At 47.6% G+C, this 24168-nt stretch overlaps 1 protein-coding gene across 1 annotated transcript in view; it reads left to right on the top strand.

The window, feature by feature from the left end:
- Positions 1–14293: 14293 nt before the first annotated feature.
- Positions 14294–24168, top strand: part of LOC138265071 (otolin-1-like) — a 113753-nt gene continuing 103878 nt past the window's right edge. Inside the window, exon 1 of the mRNA XM_069212619.1 lies at positions 14294–14615. Within this exon, the coding sequence (XP_069068720.1) occupies positions 14294–14615 (322 nt within the window). The remainder of the gene's footprint in view (positions 14616–24168) is intronic.

Here is a 24168-nt window from a genome sequence, read left to right as displayed (position 1 = left end):
CAAGATTTACTTACTCAGGATGACCTTCAGAATCCTGTTAGGGTAAGAGAATTAGATGAGTAGGGTGAACAACCAGTGTTAGAAAAGGAGGTACCAGGTACTGTATATATGGCCTCACTGGGCACAACCATGAGGATTCTGGGGAGAGTCTTGGACCTGCAGGGAGCTGTGCTGGTAGCACGAGATGGGGTCGTAGTAGTAGGCCCACTTTTTCTCCCCCTGTGTTGGTCAAAAGGGTATCCAGGAGGAGTATATCCTCCTCATACTCATCTTCCCTTGCCTTAGCATCTACTATTGGCACCATCCACTCTAGCTCAGGTGAGGGATCCCTAGATAAGGGGTTCAGCATGCTGAAACTTGACAAGGCCAAATTTAAGTTGAAAAAGCAGCAGCTGACTCTAGAGAGAAAGGCCCTAGAGATGAAAGTGAAAGAACGAATCTGGGGTTAGAACCCCATGGTGGCAGCAGAAGAGAGTCCAGAGTCAGGGAACCTCCCGCCAGGACTCATGGGAAGATCAGTCTTCTTGGGAGATGATCTTACTCCTTATGAGGAACCTGTACCAGAGGAGCTGGGAGCTGACCCAAGAGAGCTCTTGGGTGCAGGGGGACCTCCATGGAAGAACTGAGCTTGGAGCAGAAATCCTGCCCCTCTCTTGAAGGCCTCAGGCAGCAAGCTGCTGCAGAGGAGGCAGGGAATGTCAGTGGACCCCACAGGTCTATTGGGAAAACGGCCTTCTGTACTCTGAGGCTAGAGACCCCAAGCCTGGTGCCACCAGGAGGTTGGTCATATCTCAGAGGTTTAGAGAGTTCTTATTGACCTTAGCCCATGACATTCCCCTTGCAGAACATCTTGGGCAAAGCAAGGCTTTGGACAGACTTGTCCCACACTTTCACTGGCCCCATATGTCTGAAGACACCAATGAGTTTTGTTGCTCCTGTGTCACCTGCCAAGCCAGTGGCAAGACAGGTGACAGTACAAAGCCCCACTTAATTCTACTTCCAGTGGTTGGAGTACATTTTGAGAGGGTAGAGATTGACATTTTTGGTCTCCTTAACTCTCCTACAGTATCTGGGAACAGATTTAGGGGGTCATTACGACCCTGGCGGCCGGTGATATGTTGGTGGTAACACCGCCAACAGGCTGGCGGTGTTCCGCCAGCAATTATGACCGTGGCAGAATTGCCACGGCCATACCGCCGGCCCCTCCACTTTCCCGCCAGGATTCCGCCTGGCGGTCATAATCCCCAGGGCAGCGGTGCAAGCACCGCTGCCCTGGGGATTATGAGTCCCCGACCGCCGGCCTGTCCATGGCGGTACACACCGCCATGGAAAGGCTGGCGGTAAGGGGACTTGGGGTGCCCCTGGGGGCCCCTGCACTTCCCATGCACTTGGCATGGGCAGTGCAGGGGCCCCCAGGCATAGCCCCGTCACGCATTTCACTGCCCGAATTTCGGGCAGTGAAATGCGCGACGGGTGCTACTGCACCCGCTGCACATCAGCATTGCCGCGGGCTCTATTACGAGCCGGCAGCAATGTTGATGTGACATTTCCGCTGGGCCAGCGGACGGTAACACTGTTACCATCCACTGGTCCAGCGGAAATGTCATAATAGGGAGACAGAAATACCACCGGCAATGCCGATATTCTGTCTGCCGCGGCCTCAGCGGTCTTTTGAAAAGACCGCCGAGGTCGTAATGACCCCCTTATTCTAGTGGTGGTGGACCATGCCACCAGGTACCCAGAGGCCATTCTCTTTAGGTCCACTACAGCTCTTGCAGTGGCCAAGGCCCTCCTGGGAATCTTCTCCAGGGTAGGCTTTCCTAAGGCGATTGTATCCGACAGAGATGCAAACTTCAAGTCTGGATACCTCAAAGCAATGTGGAAGGAATGTGGTGTAACCTACAAATCCACCACCCCTCATCATCCACAAGGAAATGGGTTAGTTGAGAGATTCACCAACACTCTAAAAGGGATGATTATTGGACTCTCAGACAAACTGAGGAGAAGATGGCATGTCCTATTACCTCACCAGAAAGCTTCCCCAGAGGGAGTGGGTTACAGTCCATTTGAACTCCTGTGTGGGCATCCAGTTAGGGGTCCACTTTCTCTTGTGAAGTAGGGGTGGGAACATCCTCTCAAGCCCCCTAAACAGAATATAGTTGACTATATACTAGGCCTACCCTCTCAAATGGTGGGGTACATGATGAAGGCTTCCAAAAGCCTTGAGGCCACCCAAGAGCTTCAAACGCAATGGCATGACCAAAAGGCTGTACTGACCATTTACCAGTCAGGACAGAAAGTGTGGGTGTTACAACCTGTGACCCCAAGAACAATCCAAGACAAGTGGAGTGCCCCCCATGCAATAGTAGATCAGAAAGGTAACGTCACCTATTTGGTTGACGTGGGCACTACTAAAAGCCCCCACAGGGTGCTTCATGTGAACCGCCTTAAGCCGTATTATTTAGGGTTGAGGCATATTCCTGCACATTTCTAACATATAACCAGCCTTCTAGAGCCTTAACTGAAAAGTCCACAAAGGCTAACCATTCTTGAGAGGACTCCTTCTGACATTCCCTAAACTTAATACTATACTCCTTAACCAATCAATCAGAGCCTCTTTTATTGACCTGGTAGTTATCTGCATCTTCCTCCCTAACAGTCAAAAGTTTGTCTGTACCTTTGTCTGCAAATGAGAGCTACACATTGGTTACCAACTGTCTCTGAGAGACCTTCTGTACTTTACAGGCCCTCTCCAAAGCAGTGATTCACTTATCAATGTCATCCCCAGACTTGTAAGGACTATCCTGCTTGGATTCCTAGAATCAAAGGTGTCTTCCCTGACCCTGGTCTGTCTTATGCTGCCACCTGAGCTTGCTCAGGGCCACTGACGAAGGGCAGGAACCAGAGAATGACCCTCTCCCTGACCTTCTCTCCCACAACCCTGTTGATGGTTCAGTGGATGGGGTAGTCTTTGCAGATTGCCTTTCTGTACAACAACAAGCTGACTGCAGACATGTTGTCAGTCAGTATTCTGAACTCTTTTCCCTGACCCCCAGTCAGGCCACCTGGTGTGCCTGTGATGTGGACACAGGTGATAGTCTGTCAGTGAAGAGTAAAATCTACAGGCAGCCTCACCATGTCAGAGATTGCATCAGGGCAGAAGTGCAAAAGATCCTGGATTTGTTTTTTTGGTATCATTGAGCATTGATATAGCCCTTGGGCTAGCCCAGTACAACTTGTGCCAAAACCTCCCCTGCAGGGTGGAAAGAGAAAAATGAGGTTTTGTACAAACTAAAGAGGTCTCAATGCAGTCACTAACACTGATGCCCATCCAATTCCTAGGGCAGATGAGCTGATTGATACTCTGGCTTCAGCCATGTACCTCAGCAATTTTGACCTGAGAGCAGGCTATTGGCAGATCAAGCTAACTGATGCTCCTAAGTATAAAACAGCATTTTCCACTCCTGGTGGGCATTATCACTTAACAGTGATGCCCTTTGGTCTGAAAAATGCACCTGACACGTTCCAGAGGTTGGTGGATCAAGTTGTTCCAGGACTTTAGTGCAGCATATCTAGAAGGTACTGCTGCCTTTAGCTCCACTTGGCATTATCACCTTGTCCACCACAGAAGTGTTATTGAGCCCTTGAAAGAGGTAGGCTCACTATCAAGGTTGCAAAATGCCAGATTGGGTAGAGTAAAGTTATTTACTTGGGCCACCTGTTAGGTGGAGACCAAGTTCAACCCCTTCAGAGCAAAATCCAAAACTATCATGGATTGGGTTGCTCCAACCACCCAGACCCAGGTCAGAGCTTTTCTGGGCCTGCCTGAGTACTACATGAAATTTATAAAAGGGTATGGCTCAATTGAAGCCCCCTGGAATGATCTCTGTAGGAGGCTGGCCTGGTTTGTAGTGGGTACCACAGGTACTCACACCTTATACCAGGTCCAGTTATCCATTATTAGTGAAATTTAGTCAGTGTCTAGAAGCTAGGCTGTCTAGAGGGAGCTGTAGGCAGAGCAGCCAACACTGAACTAGGAGACATGCAAAGCTCTTGCAATACCACTCCAGTCACACAGTACTTACACACAAGAACGACAATACTCAGTGTTAAAAAAATAAAGGTACTTTATTTTAGTGACACATTGCCAAAAATATCTTAGAGACAATATTCCCTTAGGAGGTAAGTAAAACAAATAAAATATACACTAGTAACCAAAATCAGGAAAGTACACAGTCACAAAATAGTGCAAATAGTGAAAATCACCATAGGCTAGAATGGGCCTAGGGGCAACACAAACCATGTGAAAGTAATTTTCCCCTCAGGCAAGAGTAGTATGTAGAGGGGTCCTGGGAGTGTAAGAAAACACCAAATGTAAGTAAAGTACCCCACCCCAGAGCCCAGGAAAACAGGAGTAAAGTAAAGCAAGTTTCCTCAGAACACACTAGGAGTAGCGGTGAAGGATTATGCAAAAACCAAGCAAGACTACAGGACACCAACAATGGATTCCTGAACCTGAAGACCTGTTGTTGGATGCAGGCTGGTTTTGGTCATTGGATTCCGCCAACAAGCCTTGGCTCACACAAATGTTGCGGTTGATGGGAAAAGGCGCTACCTGGGCCCAGGAGGGACTTGGGGGTCTCAACTTGGACTGAGAAGACAGAGGGGGCTCTCAGCACTTTAGAGAGCCCTCAGAAGACCAGACAGCACCCACAGGAGTCCCATGACACGGCAACAAGGGAGTTGCAAATTGCGGTCATTGAAGCACTACACAAAGGGATCCCACGCCATCGGAGAACAATTCAGGGAGCTGAGTGCCACAGGATAGAGTGCTGGGGACCTGGGCTACACTGTGCATGAGGGATTTCTGGAAGAAGGGCACAGAAGCCCTAGGAGCTGCAGAACACGTGGTGCATATGGGTACTGCCTGGCTTGGGTAGGCAAGCCCTTACCTCCACCAAATTTGGACACTTGGACCTTTGGACAGTCAGGATCAGTTCGGTCCACCACTTGTATTCCAGGAATCACGCTTGTTGACAGGAGAGAAGTCGCAGAGTACCAGTCGTCGCTGCAGAGAGGTGCCTGCTGAAGCAGGGAAGTGACTCCGTCACTCCACGGGAGATTCCTTCGGTCCTTCTGATGCAGGATGAAGACAGGCAGTCCTCAGAGCATACACAACCTGGAAACAGTTGCTGTTGCTGGCAGGAGCTGGAGTCACAGAGTTGCAGTATCCTTCTTGGATACTTTGTTGCAGTTGTAGAGTTCCTGGAGCAGTTCTGCGGTTGATCCGACAGTAGAAGGTGAAGCAAAGGTTGCAGAGGAGTCCTGCTGGAATCTTGCAAAACCGAATCTGAGGAAACACCCAGAGGAGAGACCCTAGTTAGCCCTGAGAGGGGGATTGGTCACCGAACCAGGTAAGCACCTATCAGGAAGGGTCTCTGACGTCACCTGCTGGCACTGGCCACTCAGGTGCTCCCAGAATTCCCTGACCATCCGGAAAACAAGATGGCAGAACCAGGTGACACTCTGGAGGAGCTCTGGGCACCACCGCTGGGGTGGTTTTGGACAGGGGAGTGGTCATTCCCCTTTCCTCTGTCCAATTTCACACCAGAGTAGGGACTGCAGGTCCCTGAACTGGTGTATACTGGATTATGCAAGGAGGGCACTGTTTGTGCCCTTCGAAGCATTTCCAGAGGCTCTGGGAGGATACCCCTCCGATGCCTGTGACACCTATTTCCAATAGGAGAGGGTGTAACACACCTCTCCTAAAGGAAATACATTGTTCTGTCTTCCTGGGATTGGGCTGATCAATCCCCAGGGGGGCAGAAACCTGCCTGTGAGGTGGTAGCAGCTGGGGCTGCAGTGGAAACTTCAGAGACTTGGTTTGGCATTACTGGGGGTCCATGGTGGAGCCCCCAGGGTGCATGGAATTGGCCCCCAATACCAGAATTGGATTGGTGGTACAATTTCTCAATCTTAGACACCTCACATGGCCATATTCGGAGTTACCTTTGTGAAGTTACATATATGTATTGACATATATGTAGTGCACACTTATAATGGTGTCCCCACACTCACGGAGTCTGGGAAATTGGTCCTGGCCAACATAGGAGCACCTCTGCTAGTGCAGGGCTGCCCCCACACACAGTACCTTTGCACCTAGCCTTCAGGAACTGACTGTCAGACATATAGGTGACTTATAAGTTACCTGGTGCAGTGAAAATGGATGTGAAATAGTGCTTGCACTCTGTCACCCAGGCTGCAATGACAGTCCTGAAGGAGTGTTTGTGTGAGCTCCTTATGGGTGGCAAAAGAAATGCTGTAGCCCATAAGGATGTCCTGGAACCCCAATGCTCTGGGTACCTAGGAACCATATACTAGGGACTTATAAGGGGGGTCCAGTGTACCAATCCAGAGGGGAACATGGGGTCACTAGACTATAGTGACAAATTTGGAAAACAGAGAGAGCATAAGCACTGGAGTTCTGGTTAGCAGGAGTCCGGTGGCACAGTCAAGCATAATGACGAGACAGTAAAACATACTAACATGTAGACAACAAACTATGAGCACTGGTGTCCTGACTAGCAGGATCCCAGTGAGACAGTAAAAACACACTGACAAACAGGTAGAAATTGGGGGTAACATGCCAAGAAGGATGGTACTTTCCTACAATCTCACTTTGAAAAAGATGCCTTTAAAGGTACAGTGGACAGGTAGCTGTCAAGAGGTCTTTGATGCCCTGAAAAAGGCCATGTGCATATCTCCAAGTCGCAAAAGCCCAGATTTTTGCAAACAATTAATTGTTCAGGCAGATACTTATAAAATAGGAATAAGAGCAGTGCTATCCCAACTTAATAAAGTGGGCCAGGGCCAACCTGTGGCTTTTATCAACAGAAGATTGACCCCTCAGAAAAAAGCACTGGTCAGCCTTTGAGAGGGAAACCCTTGCTGTGATCTGCACCTTGAAGAAATGGATGCCATACCGGTTTGGCACTAACTTCATTGTTCTCCATTGTTCAATCAGACCAGAAGCCCCTGGTCTGGCCTAAACAGATGAAAGGTGAGAACCCCAAACGTTTGAGGTGCTCCATTTCTCTACAGGGGATTGACTTTTCAGTGGAATATAGACTTGGGAGTAACCTTGCCAACACAGATGGATCCTCCAGATATTTCCACTTTGATAATGAAGACTCAACTGGGCAAGGTTAGTGTCATTAGCATTTGTCTGGGAGGGAGTTATGTAGGAAAGTGCCATATTTCTAGCATAGTTACCCCCACTTTTTTGTCTGATGTCAATGTATTTATACTGTAGCTCACTGGGAACCTGCCAAACAAGTCCCCAGTGTCTGTGCTCTCTCCTATAAATTTGGTTGCTGAAACATTTTCTACACCCACAATTGGCATACTGGTGCACCAATATAAGTTGCTAGTTTATGGTAGTTAGGTACCCAGGACATTGGTACACCAGGGGTTCCAGATGGGCTGCAGCATGTATTGTGCCACCAATGAAAACTGTGTCTGCAGGCCTGCTATTGCAATGGTGCATCCTTTAACCACACATATAAGGCTTGCCTTACATCCTGGTCACTACGCTTAGACACAGTAACTCTCCCCTCTGATAGGCCCTTCAGCCTACGGGCAGGGTGCATGTCCCTAATTGTTATGGTACCCCTGCATGAGCAGGATGCCCCTATTGACCCCAGACTCCATTTCCTGGACTCTGTAAGCATGGGAAAGCCATCTTAAGTTATGTAGAGGACACTGGTCAACATGAGTAGTCCAACTACATAATGGCTTTTCTGAAGCTAGGCATGTTTGGTAACAAACGTTGCAATCTTGCAACTACACCAATTCCAGTGATAGTTGCATGATACCATGTACTCTGGAGGTTCTTTAGAGACTTAGAGAATCCCCCAGTTCTTCCTGTTCAGCCTTACGGGGTCTAGCTGCCAGCCACACTGCTGCCGATCCCAGACACTGTTGTGGTGTGAAGACCTACCCCTGTGTATTAGGTGTCCAAGAGCTGGGGTGGGGTGTCATCTGACCACCACCAGACTGCTTTGAAGGGCATAATTGGTGCCCTTCTTGCATAATCTGGTTTGCACCAGTCCAGAAAGCCCGGGTTCCTGCTCTGGTGCGAAACTGCACAAAGGACAGGGGAGTTACCAGCTCATCCCCTAGGGAGGTGTACAGAGCTCTTCCAGGTGGCCAATTGATTCTGCCATCTTGAAACAAGATGGGAAGAGGCCCCTGGAAGCATCTGACTGGTTATGCCAGGTAGATGTCGTCCTTCTGATAGGTAGGTCACTTCGGAGAGTGACCAACCCCTTCTAGGGTTACTCAAGGGCTCCTCCCTGGGTGGGTCCTCAGATTCGTCGAGCAAGACTCTATAAGGAACTCTCTGCAAGACATCTTCTGCTACTCACCTCTGGAACCACTGCTGGCCTGCTTTGAAACCAAAACTTGTCTGCTTCTGTTGGGAAGGCTCCCTTTGCAACATTGTTTCTCTGGATCCTGCAAGAGTTCTGCAACATCCAAGGCTATGTATTTTCCAGGGTCACAAGGACTCAGTTTGCACCTGGAAGGGGGAGTCACTCCCTGCATCCGCAGGCAACTCAAGACAACGCCGACCAGCTGGTGGAATCTGCTGTTCCACAGACGTTGAAAGGCTCTAATCACAGGTTGTGGATCTGTGAATTCCTCTGGGTCCTGCTTGTCTTCTGACCTACTTAGGAGACTGTGGTCCCTGCTCTTGCCACTGTACTGGAACTCCTGTGCACCATGACTGTTGTTCTTGAGAAAAGGCTTGTTGATGCTTCCTCCAGGAGGTCTTCAGGCACTGATTTGCACTTGGTTACCAGCATTCTTCAGCTCAAAGATTGGCTCCTGTCCTGCAACTCCTGCGACATGGGAATACTGTTTTGTTGTACTGCTGAGGCCTTCTTGTGACTCTCTGTGTCCATCACCTGTGGTTCACTGGTGGGGTTTCCAATGACTTCTTCCGGCCTTCCTGTGTGCTGAATGCCAGCCCCGACTCTCCCTTCAGAGAAGAGTCTCCTGGACCCTGCTGGTCCCCAGAACTCTGCAAATATCTTTTCAGCTTTTGCTTGCATTGCAATGCTTGTTGGTGACCTGCCTGGTCACTGACCCCCCTGACAGCTCCTGTACCCTGCAGCTGGACTTCTTGCTCCACCGACTTGCAGGAAATTTACCTCTAGGATTTTGGGCATTACCACCTGCACCACCTAGGCACCTGTAAGGGTGCTGGACTCTCTCCTCTTCCTTTTCAGGTCCTTCACATTTAGAATCCATCCCTGGGTTCCACCGGCCTGGTCCACGGGCTGTGATGGCAGCTGGACAATCCAAGGCTTCCAATGATTTCAGAGAGAGTCCTGTCCCCCCTCTGCATCCTTAGTCCCCTAGTGTAGGTACTCCTGTTTTCTGGGAGTCCTTGGGTGGTTGGTCACTCCATCCTTCCTCTTGTCTGTTGGTGTCCTCAGGGTCCACTGGGAAGGGTTCTGAATCACATAAAATCCAACCACTACTCTCCGTGTTAGTCTATGGGACGACTGGGTAAGTAACTACCTTGCAACCCGGTCACTAAGGACACTTACCTTACTTAGCCTCTGGCATTTTCATCTACCCCTAGCTATCAACCACACTTACATGGTTGGGTTTACTATTTTGCATTCCACTTTCTGAGTGTTAGAAATGGGGTCTTTGGTTGACAGTCAGGTTACCCCCTGTTCAAGCAAGGACTCCCACTCTAGTTAGGGGAAAAGAGAATCACCCTCAGCTAACCCCTGCTTACCCCATTGGTAGCTTGGCAGAGCAGTAGGCTTAACTTTAGAGTGCTAGGTGTAAAGTATTTGTACCAACACACACAGTAACTTAATGAAAACACTACAAAAGGACACAGCACCAGTTTAGAAATATAGGAAATATTTATCTAAACAAAACAAGACCAAAACGACAAAACTCCGACATACACAAGTCAAGATATGAATTTTTAAAGATTAAACTCAAAAATAGCACTTAGAAACACAAAATGCTTCTATGATGTGTTAATACTGCATCGTGACGGAGTCGTTCCCAACAAGCCGATACCAGCGGTGCCGGACACGGAGTCGCGTAGACCCCCAAGTACAGTACCTTTGGTGAAGAGTGAAAACGAGTCAATGCACGAAGTCAGGGATCACCGCGTCGGTGCGAAACGTTGATTCTGCGCACTTTGAGCGGTGTCGGTCACAACGTGGTGCGGCGACTTCCACGGAGACGCGGACTTCAGCGGGGCTGCAGCGGAATAGGGCCTGCGAAGATCGTCGCGTTCCAGCGAAGATCACGGAGTCGGTTGCAGGCAGTGTCACCGGATTCGGCAGCGGCGTCGGTCTGAAGTCATCCGAAGTCGATTTTCTTGTATTTACACCAGCTTTCCTTCCAGGGGCCCAGGAACTGGATAGGGCACCACTTTTCAGAGCAGGAGTCTCTCCAGAGACTCCAGGTGCTGACAGAGAGAAGTATTTTCTGTCCCTGAGACTTCAAACAACAGGAGGCAAGCTCTAAATCAAGCCCTTGGAGATTTCTTCACAAGATTGAAGGCACACAAAGTCCAGTCTTTGCCCTCTTACTCTGGCAGAAGCAGCAACTGCAGGATAGCTCCACAAAACACATTCACAGGCAGGGCAGCACTTCTCCTCAGCTCTTCTGCTCTTCTCCAGGCAGAGGTTCCTCTTGTTTCCAGAAGTGTTCTAAAGTCTGTGGTTTTGGGTGCCCTTCTTATATCCACTTTCTCCTTTGAAGTAGGCCTACTTCAAAGCAAAGTCTCTAGTGAATGCAAAATCCTGCCTTGCCCAGGCCAGGCCGCAGACACTCACCAGGGGGTCGGAGACTGCATTGTGTGAGGACAGGCACAGCCCTTTCAGGTGTAAGTGACCACTCCTCCCCTCCCTCCTAGCACAGATGGCTCATCAGGAAGTGCAGACTACACACCAGCTCCTTTTGTGTCACTGTCTAGTGTGAGCTGCAACCAGCCCAACTGTCAAACAGACCCAGACACGGAATTCACAAACAGGCAGAGTCACAGAAATGGTATAAGCAAGAAAATGCTCACTTTCTAAAAGTGCCATTTTCAAACACACAATCTTAAAATCAACTTTACTAAAAGATGTATTTTTAAATTGTGAGCTCAGAGACCCCAAACTCCACATGTCCATCCGCTCCCAAAGGGAATCTACACTTTAATTAGATTTAAAGGTAGCCCCCATGTTAACCTATGAGAGGGACAGGCCTTGCAACAGTGAAAAATGAATTTAACAATAGTTCACTGTCAGGACATATAAACCACATTACTATATGCCCTACCTTAACCATTCACTGCACCCTGCCCTTGGGGCTATCTAGGGCCTACCTTAGGGGTGTCTGACATATAAGAAAAGGGAAGGTTTAGGCCTGGCAAATGGGTACACTTGCCAAGTCGAATTTACAGTTAAAACTGCACACACAGACACTGCAGTGGCAGGTCTTAGACATGATTACAGAGCTACTTATGTGGGTGGCACAACCAGTGCTACAGGCCCACTAGTAGCATTTGATTTACAGGCCCTGGCACCTCTAGTGAACTTTACTAGGGACTTACTAGTAAATCAAATATGCTAATCATGGATAAACCTATTACATACAATTTACACAGAGAGCATATGCACGTTTGCACTGGTTAGCAGTGGTAAAGTGCTCAGAGTTAAAAAGCCAACAGCACCAGGTCAGAGAAATAAGAGGCAGGAGGCAAAAAGATTGGGGATGACCCTGCATAGGCAAAAAAGTCCAACACTGAGTATATGGTTTGCCCCCACCATAGGTCCCTATGTATTATTTGCTATTTCTGCTGGTTATTTTGTGTATATGGTATGCCTCCAAAATGAGACATACCAATGCTAGTATAGTAGTTAGTGCTGTAATAAAGAATCCTTTATTTTTGCAACACTTGTGTGGTTCTTTCTTGTGATTGACTTACGGTCTGACTACTGTGGTATTGCAAGTGCTTTACATTCCTCCTTGATGAGCTTCAGCTGCTTGCCTCAGCTACCCCTAGAGAGCTTTTGCTATCTGGACACCTATTCACTATCACTAAGGGTTGCCCATTGTCAGTATAGGGTGCCACACCATAGGTGTACACCATAAGCTTAGCCAGCCTCCTACAGTGACTTGCTAATTATTTGCATAAGAGCTATAAGTGTATGCAAATCCCAACTGCTGGGAAGGTGTGGGCGTTCAGTGGCGAAGGTCATCACCTGAACTGAAATTCTGCCAGGCTCAAGTGTTTTGTTGTTGTTCTTTTATGTGGTGAAGTGCAGGAAGTTAGCAACAAAGCAGCCGCACTAGCAAGTCTGTCAAGAGCCTAGATACAGCAAACTGTGCACTTTGAGTGTCTAGTTCCACAGGCCTACTGATTAAGTATATCCTGTCTCTATCTGTCCAAAATATAGAGGCCCCATGTGTTAGGTCTCGCCATACTTGGGTATTTTTAATGTTTACTTCTTTCTCTTAAGAGCTAAAATTCTTTCTAGAATCTACTCCATAAGGAGGATCGAAAAGGAAGTGGAGAATGAAAAGGTTGAAATATAAGGTGTAACCCTCCATGAAGGGCACAACTGACGGGTTCAGAATTGCCGGGAGGGGAGGGCTAAGGGTCGATGCAACTTGGGGAGGAACTTTAGGTTCCTCCCCAGAGGGACAGTAACTTCCATGTTGTGGAAGCTGATTGTGAAGCACAGATGTGACTTGTGAGCTTCAGCTGCTTGCCTCAGTTAGCCCTAGACAGCTTTTGCTATCTGGAGACCTATTCACTATCACTAAGGGTTGCCCATTCTCAGTATAGGGTGCCACACCATTGGTGTCGCGTTGGCTCTCATTTTCCTAAATGAGACTACTGGATTTCGAGGTAGCAGGATCGTTCACGGTGTGGGGGACTGAGTCTGACCCACTTGGAAGGACCTCTATCACCCTAAATCCGGTTTTGCTCTGGCTAACTAGCAGTGCCTCATCTCTCCCAAGGGAAAGGGATGATTGGGCAGCCGAGCGCATGACATCTTTGGAACTTCTCAGGGAAGTCGTGGTCACTCAGATCCAAACCAGCTCTCTCATTTACAGTATGATCTCATATACAAATGACAAAGGCAGTTTAAGTTTTATATATTGTTTTAATAAAACGACTGCATTTTAGATATTAAGGCGTGACCTGCAATAACCAGAACCATACAACACAGTAGGATTGAAATAGTCACGAGAAGAGTGAAACATAAGAATAACGCTATCATGGTGTTAACAATTTCTACTCTCTCTCAGCTAGTTCTATTTCGAGCACAGCATGTTAAACTTTTAACTTGCCTTTCAGATTCCCTGGGAAGCCATCAACCCTCATACCTGAGCAAAGGCCTGTGATCTGGTTCAGCATCTGCAACGAGGCAGTCAGCGTCTAGTTGTGGTTCCCTGGTCCCTCTCGCGTGTATTCGGACAAGGAAGTGTTTTTATAACTAACATGTCAGTGTGATCACAAAATGTCCCTACGCAAGTATGCCAAAGACTAAACTCCTACCACGTCTATCGGCAATGTACCAGACTGTATCCTTGACTGAAGCACAGAGTGAACAAGAATGTGTTATTGAGAACTCCAGTGCTGAAGTAGGCTAAACAGTGTGATATAACAAATAAAACAAGACCGTAGAACTGGTTATTTGAAAAATAACAGTACCAAGCCAAATAAAAAGCATTTAGAGCAAAGTGCACAGAGGCTCTAAGCTGCGAGCAAAGGAATAAAATACATCCAGGGCAAAGTGCACAAAGGCCTAAAGACTGAAGCTAACGCGCAAAGGACACATAAAACTGACCACACTACACCAGCATCTCTTTTTTTTCCTCCATGTTACATGTAACCCAATTTAAAGCATCAATGAAGCATATTTCAAGAGACTTGTCAATAAAAACTCGCACCATCAAGAAAAATCCCAAGATCAGCAAAGCTCATGGTTCATTAAGTGTCAATTTGATGCCTTGTTCAGACATACCAACTGAAGCTGAAGTACTGTCTTCCCCATTGGCTGTAACAAACCTGCCTTTACCTTCTGAAATCAGCTTTCCAAGGGGACCTACTTTTGGCCCAGAGGTCTTGGCGTTGACTAGCCGGCAATGTCCTTGCAACCGTCAAGCTGGATGGCTTGCAGTTGTGAAATCCAAAGTGGTGAAATTCGTTGAGAGATATATGGGTTCGACATTATGTTTTGCTGTCTGGGAAGCATATATGGCTTATATTAGGGGGAAAGTAATTGCCTATAAAGTGCAAATCTCTAGAGGAAGGAAGAAGAAATCCCAAGCTTTGGACTTAGAACTGGATGATGCTAATCAGATTCATATGGCAGAATATTCGCTGATTTCAGGCTCCAATTTGAGGAAAGTTCGAAAGGCGCTGAAGGATCGCTATGCCTCTCAGACTAAACTTAGCAAGAACTATAGTTCCCAGCTGCAGTGTGAGGAAAGTGAATTTGCCATGAAAATTCTTTCCTCATCAGTCAAAAAAATATGCAATAAGGCAATTTTAAAGTCAATTTATGACAAGACCAGAGGTCGGTTGGTAGACCTCCTCAACAAGATAGAACAGGTCTTTTGAGATCACTGCACTGATCTTTATACATCAGCACCTCCTACCTCTTTAGAAGCTGTTAGTCAATTTTTAGAGTCCATTGATCTTCCAAAAGCGAGTGGAGAGCAGCAAGTTGGAGCTACTTCTCCCATTGAGCTTCTGGAGGTTCAAGAAGCTTTTCAAACCTCCCCAAATGGGAAGGCCTGTGGGAACGATGGCTTCACAGCAAAGATTAACTAAGTATTTAAGGCCCAGATTGTGCTGTTCTTGGTCAAACTGTTGATTGAGAGATTAGAGGGGTGTGAAGTGCCACAGACGTTTACTGAGCCTGTAATAGCTTGCAAAAAAAGGGGAAACCAGCCAATCAGCCGGGTCCATACCAGTTTGTTAAATAATGACAATTAACTCTTTTCTAAGATTATTGCTGCAAGAATATCACCGCTAGCTCACGGAGTGATTCACGCAGACCAATCTGGGTTCCTACCTGGGGAACTATTATGTCTAATATCAACTTTCTGGTGCAAGCCTTTGACTTCTTTTCAAATAATAAGACCAAAGCTGCTATCATCATAATGGACACTGAGAATACCTTTGATTTAGTACAATGGGAGCTTCTTTTTTGGAATTCTGACTCGGTTCTGCATTCCCTCAAAGATAATGCAGTTGTTGGACAATCTCCACCCTAGGGCTCAAACCAAAGTTATGGTCAGTGCATGTATGGCAGGAATGCTTTCAATTAGTCGAGGGACTTGCAGGGCTGCCCAATGTCTCTCATGATGTTTGCACTATTCATTGAGCCTTTGGGCTCAGCTCTCTGACAAGACCTTCTAATTAAAGCACCTCTCCAGAAGGAACCTGAATTGAAGCTTTTTGCCGACTATTGGATTTTATATCTGGAAGCTGATGAGCAAAAGGTATCTAAAACTTTTGCCAAGATCAAAGTCTTCTCGGATTTAGAGGGCTACAGAAGTAACCATGCAAAATTTGAAGTTTTATTATTCAACTCTTCGGACCTAATACTCCCAATCGAGAGGTGGCCCCAAGTACAAGCTTCAAGTCTTATTAGGTATCTAGGCATTTTTGTATCTCATAACTTTTCAGACATGTATCAACTGAACTACTTTCCATCCCTATCTGAAGCTAGGAATCTTCTACGACAATTACAGCCGTATCTTCTTACTATCATTCGTCCCGCCGCTATGGTCAAAATGATAATCCTGCCACTCTTTTTCTTTGTTTTTTCAAAAGCAATGATTAAAGTACCCCAGGGGATCTTTTCGGACCTCGAGCAGATGCTGCAACATTTTATTTGGCTCAGGAAAAAGCACTGGAGCAAGTTGGAACCCCTAAGCTTAAATACAGAGGATGAAGGACTAGCACTTCCACAACTTAAAAAAGTATTATCAGGCCGCTTTATAGATTGGGGTGTTAGAACAGCATCCCTACAGAACCGGTCTAATAATTTCTATCTTAAACAAATGCTTACTGAAATAGGAATGAAGCTTTTCTTGTTCCTTAAAATCCCTAAACGTCCGAAAGGTGTCAAATACAAATTTCCCTATAGATATACTCAATAAAAACAGGAGTTTAATTGTCCCCAGTTTCATCCGAATGTTCTACTAAAGCATAGCAAGCTATTAGGTGTTCAAGTAAAAAAGGAGGGCATTCGTGACTAGGGAGAATTGGGATATCTCGGTTCAAGGACTTGCTTATGGCAGGTTCTGTGAAGCCCTGGAGCCAGATTAAAATGGGCAATCTGGCAATATCAGATGCACGTTTTTCATATGTGCAGTTTGAAAACTTTCTCCAAAAAGTTTTGTCCCCATGCAATCTTCTGGCTTCCTCTTTCAGTCAAGCCTACTTGTGTACAGTATTGGTGGTAGTCGCAAATGGCACGAAATATTGATACAACAACTTAGTTTGAAATGGGTACCGGTCACCCTAGACATAATCGAGCACTCTATAGTTTGTAGGTTTGACGTAACTACTTGGAGTCAGTACAATCAGTGAGCCTATAAAGCTATTAGAGGAGCCAAGTACAAAAGAATGGCCTTTTTCTCTAAATGGATGCTTTATTACACACCATCTCAACTCCACAAAATGTTCCCTTCTGCATCAGATTGATGCTTTAGATTGGCTCTATACATGCTTCACTTGCCCTGTTCTGCATAGTTTTTGGAGTGTGTTTTTTTCAGAGGCATGAGAATAAGTTGCAGGTTCCAATAATACTAGATCTCATGGGTGCACTTTTTGGGGTTTGCAGTTGACCAAATCTATCTAGATGTCAAAAACAATATTTTGTATAGCATCTTTAGTAGCCAATTCTTTGATCCTCCTAAAATGGAAAACAGTAGAAACTGCGATCTTTGAGCGCTGGCTACTTAAAATTCAGAAGGTAAAAGCAAGGGAAAGGCTCTATGCCTTACATGTGGAGAATCTTCCATGATTTAGGAACATATGGGAAGGAGACCTAGGGATAGATTAGACATTCTTTAAGGTGCTAGGTAGAAGGAAGTTCATATTTAAGAGACTGTGAACGGATGCTTTAAATCTATGAAAGTATTAGTCCCTTTGTACAACCTTTATGTATGTTTTTCCTTTTTTCTTTTTTTTTTCTCTGTTGTGAAGAACTTTCTGTGTACTAACGTGTTCTATCCACCAGCTTTAAATGCAAAAATAAAAAAAAGTTTTTAAAAAAGGACAGTCGAACCAGAGCCCAGGCAAGGGTCTGGCTTTGCTCTAAGAATCCTGCATGAGTCAAGCCATGATAATGTTTTCCATGTATGTCACGCACCAAACATCAAGTAGAAATATGATAAAGTTGCATCAAAATAAAAAAAATGCATTTCTTCATGGTTTATCACATGCCAGCAGAAGATCAGAGAAGGATCCACATTTTGATCACCATATGTAAGAGAGTAAAATCACCCTAGAACTCAACACTATTCCTAAACCTATTACGATACCACCAACAAATGTCACTAAAATCTGTTATCACTCTTTATATTTGTTACTTGTATTGACCCTCAAACCAAGCATTCACTACAATGTATTTCAATTGGATATTAATGGCTTATCCTTAGCAACAAAAACATCCTTAGATATGCTTCTTTTAGCTTTCCACCTAAACAGCCCATGAAAAACAAACCATCTAACAAACAATTTTGTGACTTTTGGGAGATCAAATCGTGAGTATTGATAGCCTTAGTCACCCTTTCTCAAGGCAACAGAAAAAAACTAACTATGCACCATCGATGAGATCAGGAAAATGTAGAGGTCACGTTTTGACAATCACATTGGGCATTCCTACCCGGGCACATGATTTCATCAACCACACTAGGAAGCTGTGACAGCAAGTAATCCTTTATGTGTGTGAGAAAGCCCCAGGCCTTTACACCATGAGGGGGTTGAAAAACATATTTGAACTTTAAATTGGATCTATGATTCTCTACGTAGAGTATGACTAAGGATTTCATTATGCCCGATTTGATCTCACATTTTCTAGTGCTACTGTAAATGTGTTCACAATGTATGTGGAAATGTATTTCAGCAAGTATTACTGTAATGCACATTCAAAGCCCGCTGAGCAACGGTTGGGAAAACGTATGATGTGTCAATTCTGTGCAACATATTTCTTTTTTTTTTTAAACCAATTTTATTGACTGGCTCGGTCCAAACTGGGGTGGCGTGGTGAGCAAAAAATTGATGGATTAAACCCAGATCTGTGACTGGGGGGGAATGTTTGATTTGTTCCACAGTCGTCGGTCCCATGCACACTGTGCTACTGGATTCAAGTTAGCCTGGCTGATGAAGAGTGATACCTTGAAACTGGTCCCAGGATACTTGTTTCCTGTCCAGGGATGACCTGGCCTGGCGGTTCAGGCTGGACTGTTCCTTTGGAGAACAGGGTCAAGACTGATTTGCATATGGCAGGTTTCAAACTGGGGTGGCATGGTGAACAAAAGAACAATGGATTAAACCCAGATTTGTGACTGGGGGTGAGTGTTCGTATAGTTTTCAGCACTCCGTCCATCATCCTTTTGTGTTGCTTAAGTCACACTGGGGGGGGGGGTGGGTATGCCCAGATGTAGGTCCCGTGCTCACTGTTCCAGTGGATTCAAGCTAGCATGGATGACGAAGGGTGATACCCTGAAAATGGTCCCAGGGTGCTTGCTTCCGGTCCAGGGAGGACCTAGCCTGGCAGTTCAGGCTGGGCTGTTCCCATAGGGACAGGGCCAAGACTGATTTACAAATTGCGTTGCTAAAGTCATCCTCAGTGGGAAGGGTGTGCCCATATGTGGGTCCCGTGCTCACTGTGTCTCTGACAAGTTTTGATGTGCTACTTAAGTGGGTGGCACAATAAGTGCTGGAAGTCCACTAGTAGCATTTAATTTACAGGCATGAGTATATGGTATACCATTTAACAAGGGACTTACATGTAAATTAAATATGCTAATCAGGTATATGCCAATTAAGCCATGTTTAACCCCTTTTCTCCCTCCCTTTTTTGGCTATTTGTGGCAGTTCGCACTTAGGCCCTCATAACATTTTGTCCACATAAGCTACCCATGCCAAATTAGCATCCTTTTTTACAACATCCAACATCCTAGGGATTCTAGAGATACCCAGAGTTTGTGGGTTCCCCTGGAAGAGACCACGAAATTAGCCAAAATACTGCAAAGTGCGAAAAAAGGGCTGCAGAAGAAGGCTTGTGGCATTTCCCCTGAAAATGGCATCAACAAAGGGTTTTGGTGCTAAAATCACCATCTTCCCATCGTTCAGGAACAGGCAGACTTAAATAAAATAAAAACATTTTTCAACACAATTTTGGCATTTTACTAGGACATACCCCATTTTTACTATTTTTGTGTGCTTTTAGCCTCCTTCCAGTTAGTGACAGAAATGGGTATGAAACCAATGCTGGATCCCGGAAAGCTAAACATTTCTGAACATTAGACAAAATTCTGAATTCACCAAGGGGTCATTTGTGTAGATTCTACAAGGATTTCCTACAGAAAATAACAGCTTAAACAAAAAAATGTTGAAGTTGAGGTGAAAAAAGCTATCTTTCTCCACGTATTACTCTGTAAATTTTTCCTTCCTTGTCAGATTTTCAAAAGTAATACACCGTTACATCTGCTGGACTCTTCTGGTTGTGGCTTATAGGTTCATCAAGAAACCTAGGTTCCCAGAGCCAATAAAGGAGCTGCACCTTGCAATTGGTTTTCCTTGTATATCTGGTATACAGCAATTAATTTGGTGAAATATTAAGAGTGAAAAATAAGTATGAAGGAAACCTTTGTATTTCCAAAATGAGCACAGGATAAGGAGCTGAGAAGCACCCAGAAGGGGTGCCCATAGTAGCATTTGAATGACAGGGCATTTCTCAAATAGATGTCTTTTTCAGACACTGTCTTACATTTAGAAGGAAAAAATGTAGAGAAAGACAAGGGGCAATAACACTTGTTCTGCTATTCTGTGTTCTCCCAAGTCTCCCAAGAAAAATGGTACCTCACTTGTGTGAGTAGGCCTAGTGCCCGCAACAGGAAATGCCCCAAAGCAATATCTGGACACATCAAAATTATCAAATACAAAACTACCTGTTTTTGCGGGGGAGGCACCTGCGTTTTTGGTCCTGGGCTCAGCAGCCATATATGGATACCTACTAAACTCAATCATTTTTTAAAACTAGACACCCGAGGGAGTCCAGGGAGGTGTGACTGGTGTTAATCCCCAAGTGCTTTCTTACCCAGAATCCTCAGCAAACCTCAAATTTAGCTAAAAAATATCAAATTTTTCCCACATTTCTGTGTGAGATCACCACACCGGGACAAAGTTCCTACAACCCAACGTTCCCCTCAGTCTCCCAGTAAAATTGATTCCTCTCTTGTGTAGGTGGGCCAAGTGCCTGTGACAGGGAAGAGCCAAAAACATGTCAAAATTGAGGGGGAACCAAAGCGGGTCCAAAAGGGCAGTTAGAAAAAAAAAAATGTAGGATGACAAGTGGGGCAGACTTTTTATTGGTATAAATGCGATACTGCTGGGTGGTAGGAATTTTGTGGATCCCTGCAGATTCCGGAAGGTTCCATCACAAAAATGTGGTAAAAAATGTGTGATTTCCATCAAAATTGGAGGTTTGCAGAGCATTGTGGGTACAAAAATGGTGCAGGGTGCTCTCTCGCCCCTCTACCACCCTGGACTCACCCAGATGTTTCGTTTTCAGATGTGTCTAGGTCTTGTGGATTTTTTTACATGGCAGCGGCCCAAAGTCCAAAAAGTGCTGCCCTTCCATTCCAAGTGGGATGATTTTGAGAGTTAGACAAGCTCTCATGGCCCAAATCAAATCAAATCATTAACATTTATAAAGCGCGCTACTCACCCGTGCGGGTCTCAAGGCGCTAGGGGGGAAAGGGGGGGTTATCGCTGCTCGAACAGCCAAGTCTTTAGGAGTCTCCGGAAAGCGGAGTGGTCCTGGGTGGTCCTGAGGCTGGTGGGGAGGGAGTTCCAGGTCTTGGCCGCCAGGAAGGAGAAAGATCTCCCACCCGCCGTGGAGCGGCGGGTGCGAGGGACGGCAGCAAGTGCGAGGCCAGCGGAGCGGAGGGGGCGGGTGGGGACGTAGAAGCTGAGGCGTCTGTTGAGGTATTCCGGTCCCTTGTTGTGGAGGGCTTTGTGTGCGTGGGTGAGAAGACGGAAGGTGATCCTTTTGCTGACTGGGAGCCAATGCAGGTGTCTCAGGTGTGCGGAGATGTGGCTGATGCGGGGTACGTCGAGGATGAGGCGGGCCGAGGCGTTTTGGATGCGTTGCAGGCGGTTTTGGAGTTTGGCGGTGGTCCCGGCGTAGAGGGTATTGCCGTAGTCCAGGCGACTTGTGACAAGGGCGTGGGTCACGGTTTTTCTGGTGTCGGCGGGGATCCAGCGGAAGATCTTGCGGAGCATGCGGAGAGTGAGGAAGCAGGCGGAGGACACGGCGTTGACTTGCTTGGTCATGGTGAGAAGAGGGTCCAAGATGAAGCCGAGGTTGCGGGCGTGGTCTGCGGGGGTCGGTGCGGTGCCGAGGGCCGTGGGCCACCAGGAGTCGTCCCAGGCGGACGGGGTGTTGCCGAGGATGAGGACTTCCGTTTTTTCAGAGTTCAGCTTTAGGCGGCTGAGCCTCATCCAATCTGCGACGTCCTTCATACCCTCTTGTAGGTTGGTCTTGGCGCTGGCGGGGTCCTTGGTGAGGGAGAGTACAAGTTGGGTGTCGTCGGCGTAGGAGGTGATGATGATGTCGTGCTTGCGTACGATGTTGGCGAGGGGGCTCATGTAGACATTGAAGAGTGTCGGGCTGAGCGATGAGCCTTGAGGTACGCCGCAGATGATCTTGGTGGGTTCTGAGCGAAACGGAGGGAGGTAAACTCTTTGGGAGCAGTTAGCGAGGAAGGAGGCGATCCAGTCCAGGGCCTGGCCTTGGATCCCGGTGGAGCGTAGGCGGGTGATTAGGGTGCGGTGACAGACGGTGTCAAAGGCAGCCGAGAGGTCGAGGAGAATGAGGGCGACTGTTTCACCGTTGTCCATCAGGGTTCTGATGTCGTCTGTGACTGAGATGAGGGCGGTTTCCGTGCTGTGGTTGGTTCGGAATCCGGTTTGTGAAGGGTCGAGCAGGTTGTTGTCTTCCAGGAAGGTGGTCAGCTGTTTGTTGACGGTCTTTTCTATTACCTTGGCTGGGAAAGGTAGAAGAGAGATGGGGCGGAAGTTTTTCAGGTCGCTTGGGTCAGCCGTAGGTTTCTTTAGTAGGGCGTTGACTTCAGCGTGCTTCCAGCATTCGGGGAAGGTAGCAGAAGAAAAAGAAGAGTTGATGACGGTCTGGAGGTGCGGGGCGATGATGTCGTCGGCTTTGTTAAAGATGAAGTGCGGGCAGGGGTCCGAAGGGGCGCCGGAGTGGATAGAGTTCATGATGGATTTGGTTTCTTCCGTGTTGATGTGGGTCCAGTTGTTGAGGGTGATGTCCGGGGAAGCGGGTTCAGTGGTGTATGGTTGGGTCTGGTGTCTGAAGCTGTCGTGGAGGTCGCTGATCTTGCGATGGAAGAAAGTGGCGAGGGATTCGCACAAATCCTGTGAGGGCGTGACGGCGTTGGCGCTGGCGCTGGGGTTGGAGAACTCTTTGACGATGCTGAAGAGTTCTCTGCTGTTGTGGCTGTTTTTGTCTAGTCTGTCGGTGAAAAAGTTCCTTTTGGCAGTGCGGATCAGGTGGTGGTGTTCGCGTGTAGCGTTCTTGAGGGCGGTCATGTTGTCAGCGGTGTGGTCCTTGCGCCAGGCCTTCTCAAGGGCACGACAAGTTTTCTTTGATTCTTTGAGGGTGTCAGAGAACCAGAGAGGTTTTTTGGTGTTGGTCTGTCGATGCGTGCGTTTGAGGGGAGCAAGGTTGTCAGCGCAGTTGGAGATCCAGTTTGTGAGGTTGAGAGCTGCGTCGTTGGGGTCGGTGGTGAGGGTGGGTTGGTTGGCGGCGAGAGCGGAGAAGAGTTGCTCTTCAGGGATCTTGTTCCACTGTCGACGAGGGATGGGTTGAGTGCGGAGGTGGGAGGTCTCGCGTCGGAATGTGAAGTGGACGCAGCTGTGGTCGGTCCAGTGTAGGACAGAGGTGTGGCTGAAGAAGACGTGTTTGCTGGCGGAGAAGATAGGGTCGAGCGTGTGTCCGGCGATGTGGGTGGCGGTGTTCACCAGTTGTTTGAGGCCGAGGTTGGCGAGGTTGTCGAGCAGGGTGGTGGTGTTGGGGTCGTTGTTTTGTTCCAGATGGAAGTTGATGTCGCCTAGGAGGATGTAGTCCGGTGAGGCGAGGGCGTGCGGGGAGATGAAGTCGGCGATGGCGTCGCTGAAAGAGGCGCGAGGTCCGGGAGGACGGTAGACGAGGGATCCTCTGAGGGTGGTCCTTGGGTCGGTGCGAATCTGAAAATGCAGGTGTTCAGCGGCGAGGGGGGGGTCTTCGGTGGAGGTGGTGACGCTGATGGAGTCTTTGAAGATGATGGCGACACCTCCTCCTACTTGGTTGGTGCGGTCTTTTCTGGAGATCTTGTAGCCTTCGGGGATGGCGGGTAGCGATGTCTGGAGCAGAGGAGGCGTTCATCCATGTCTCCGTGATGAAGGCGACGTCCGGGGCTGTGGAGTCCAGGAGGTCCCAAAGTTCAACGGCGTGCTTGTGGACGGAACGAGCGTTGATCAGGATGCACTTGAGGTGGTTGATGGCGCGTGGGCTTGTGGTCGTGGTAGTTGCGTGGTGGAAGATGCGTTTGCAGGAGTTGCAGGCGAAGGGTCCATGGGTGCGTTTGGGGTGAGCTAGGAAGCAGGTTTTGGAGCGCCCTGGGTTGAGGGCGTGGAGGGTGGTGGGGTCGTAGCGGATCAGCGGGGCTTGGGGGAGCTGGGGACCAGGGGTCGTGGCGCTGGGCGCGGGCCAGGCGCGGACGGGCGCAGACGGGCTTGCCTCTGGTGCGCCTCCGGCGCGCCAGCGGCGTGCCCGCTGCGCGCGCCCGCTGCGCAGTCGCGCAGCGGCCGCCATAAGAGGT

The sequence above is a fragment of the Pleurodeles waltl genome, chromosome 11, assembly GCF_031143425.1.
Source record: "Pleurodeles waltl isolate 20211129_DDA chromosome 11, aPleWal1.hap1.20221129, whole genome shotgun sequence".
In the NCBI taxonomy this organism is placed as follows: Eukaryota; Metazoa; Chordata; class Amphibia; order Caudata; family Salamandridae; genus Pleurodeles; species Pleurodeles waltl.
The sequence above is the reverse complement of the archived record's forward strand: the minus strand, read 5'-3'. Positions and strand labels throughout refer to the sequence as shown.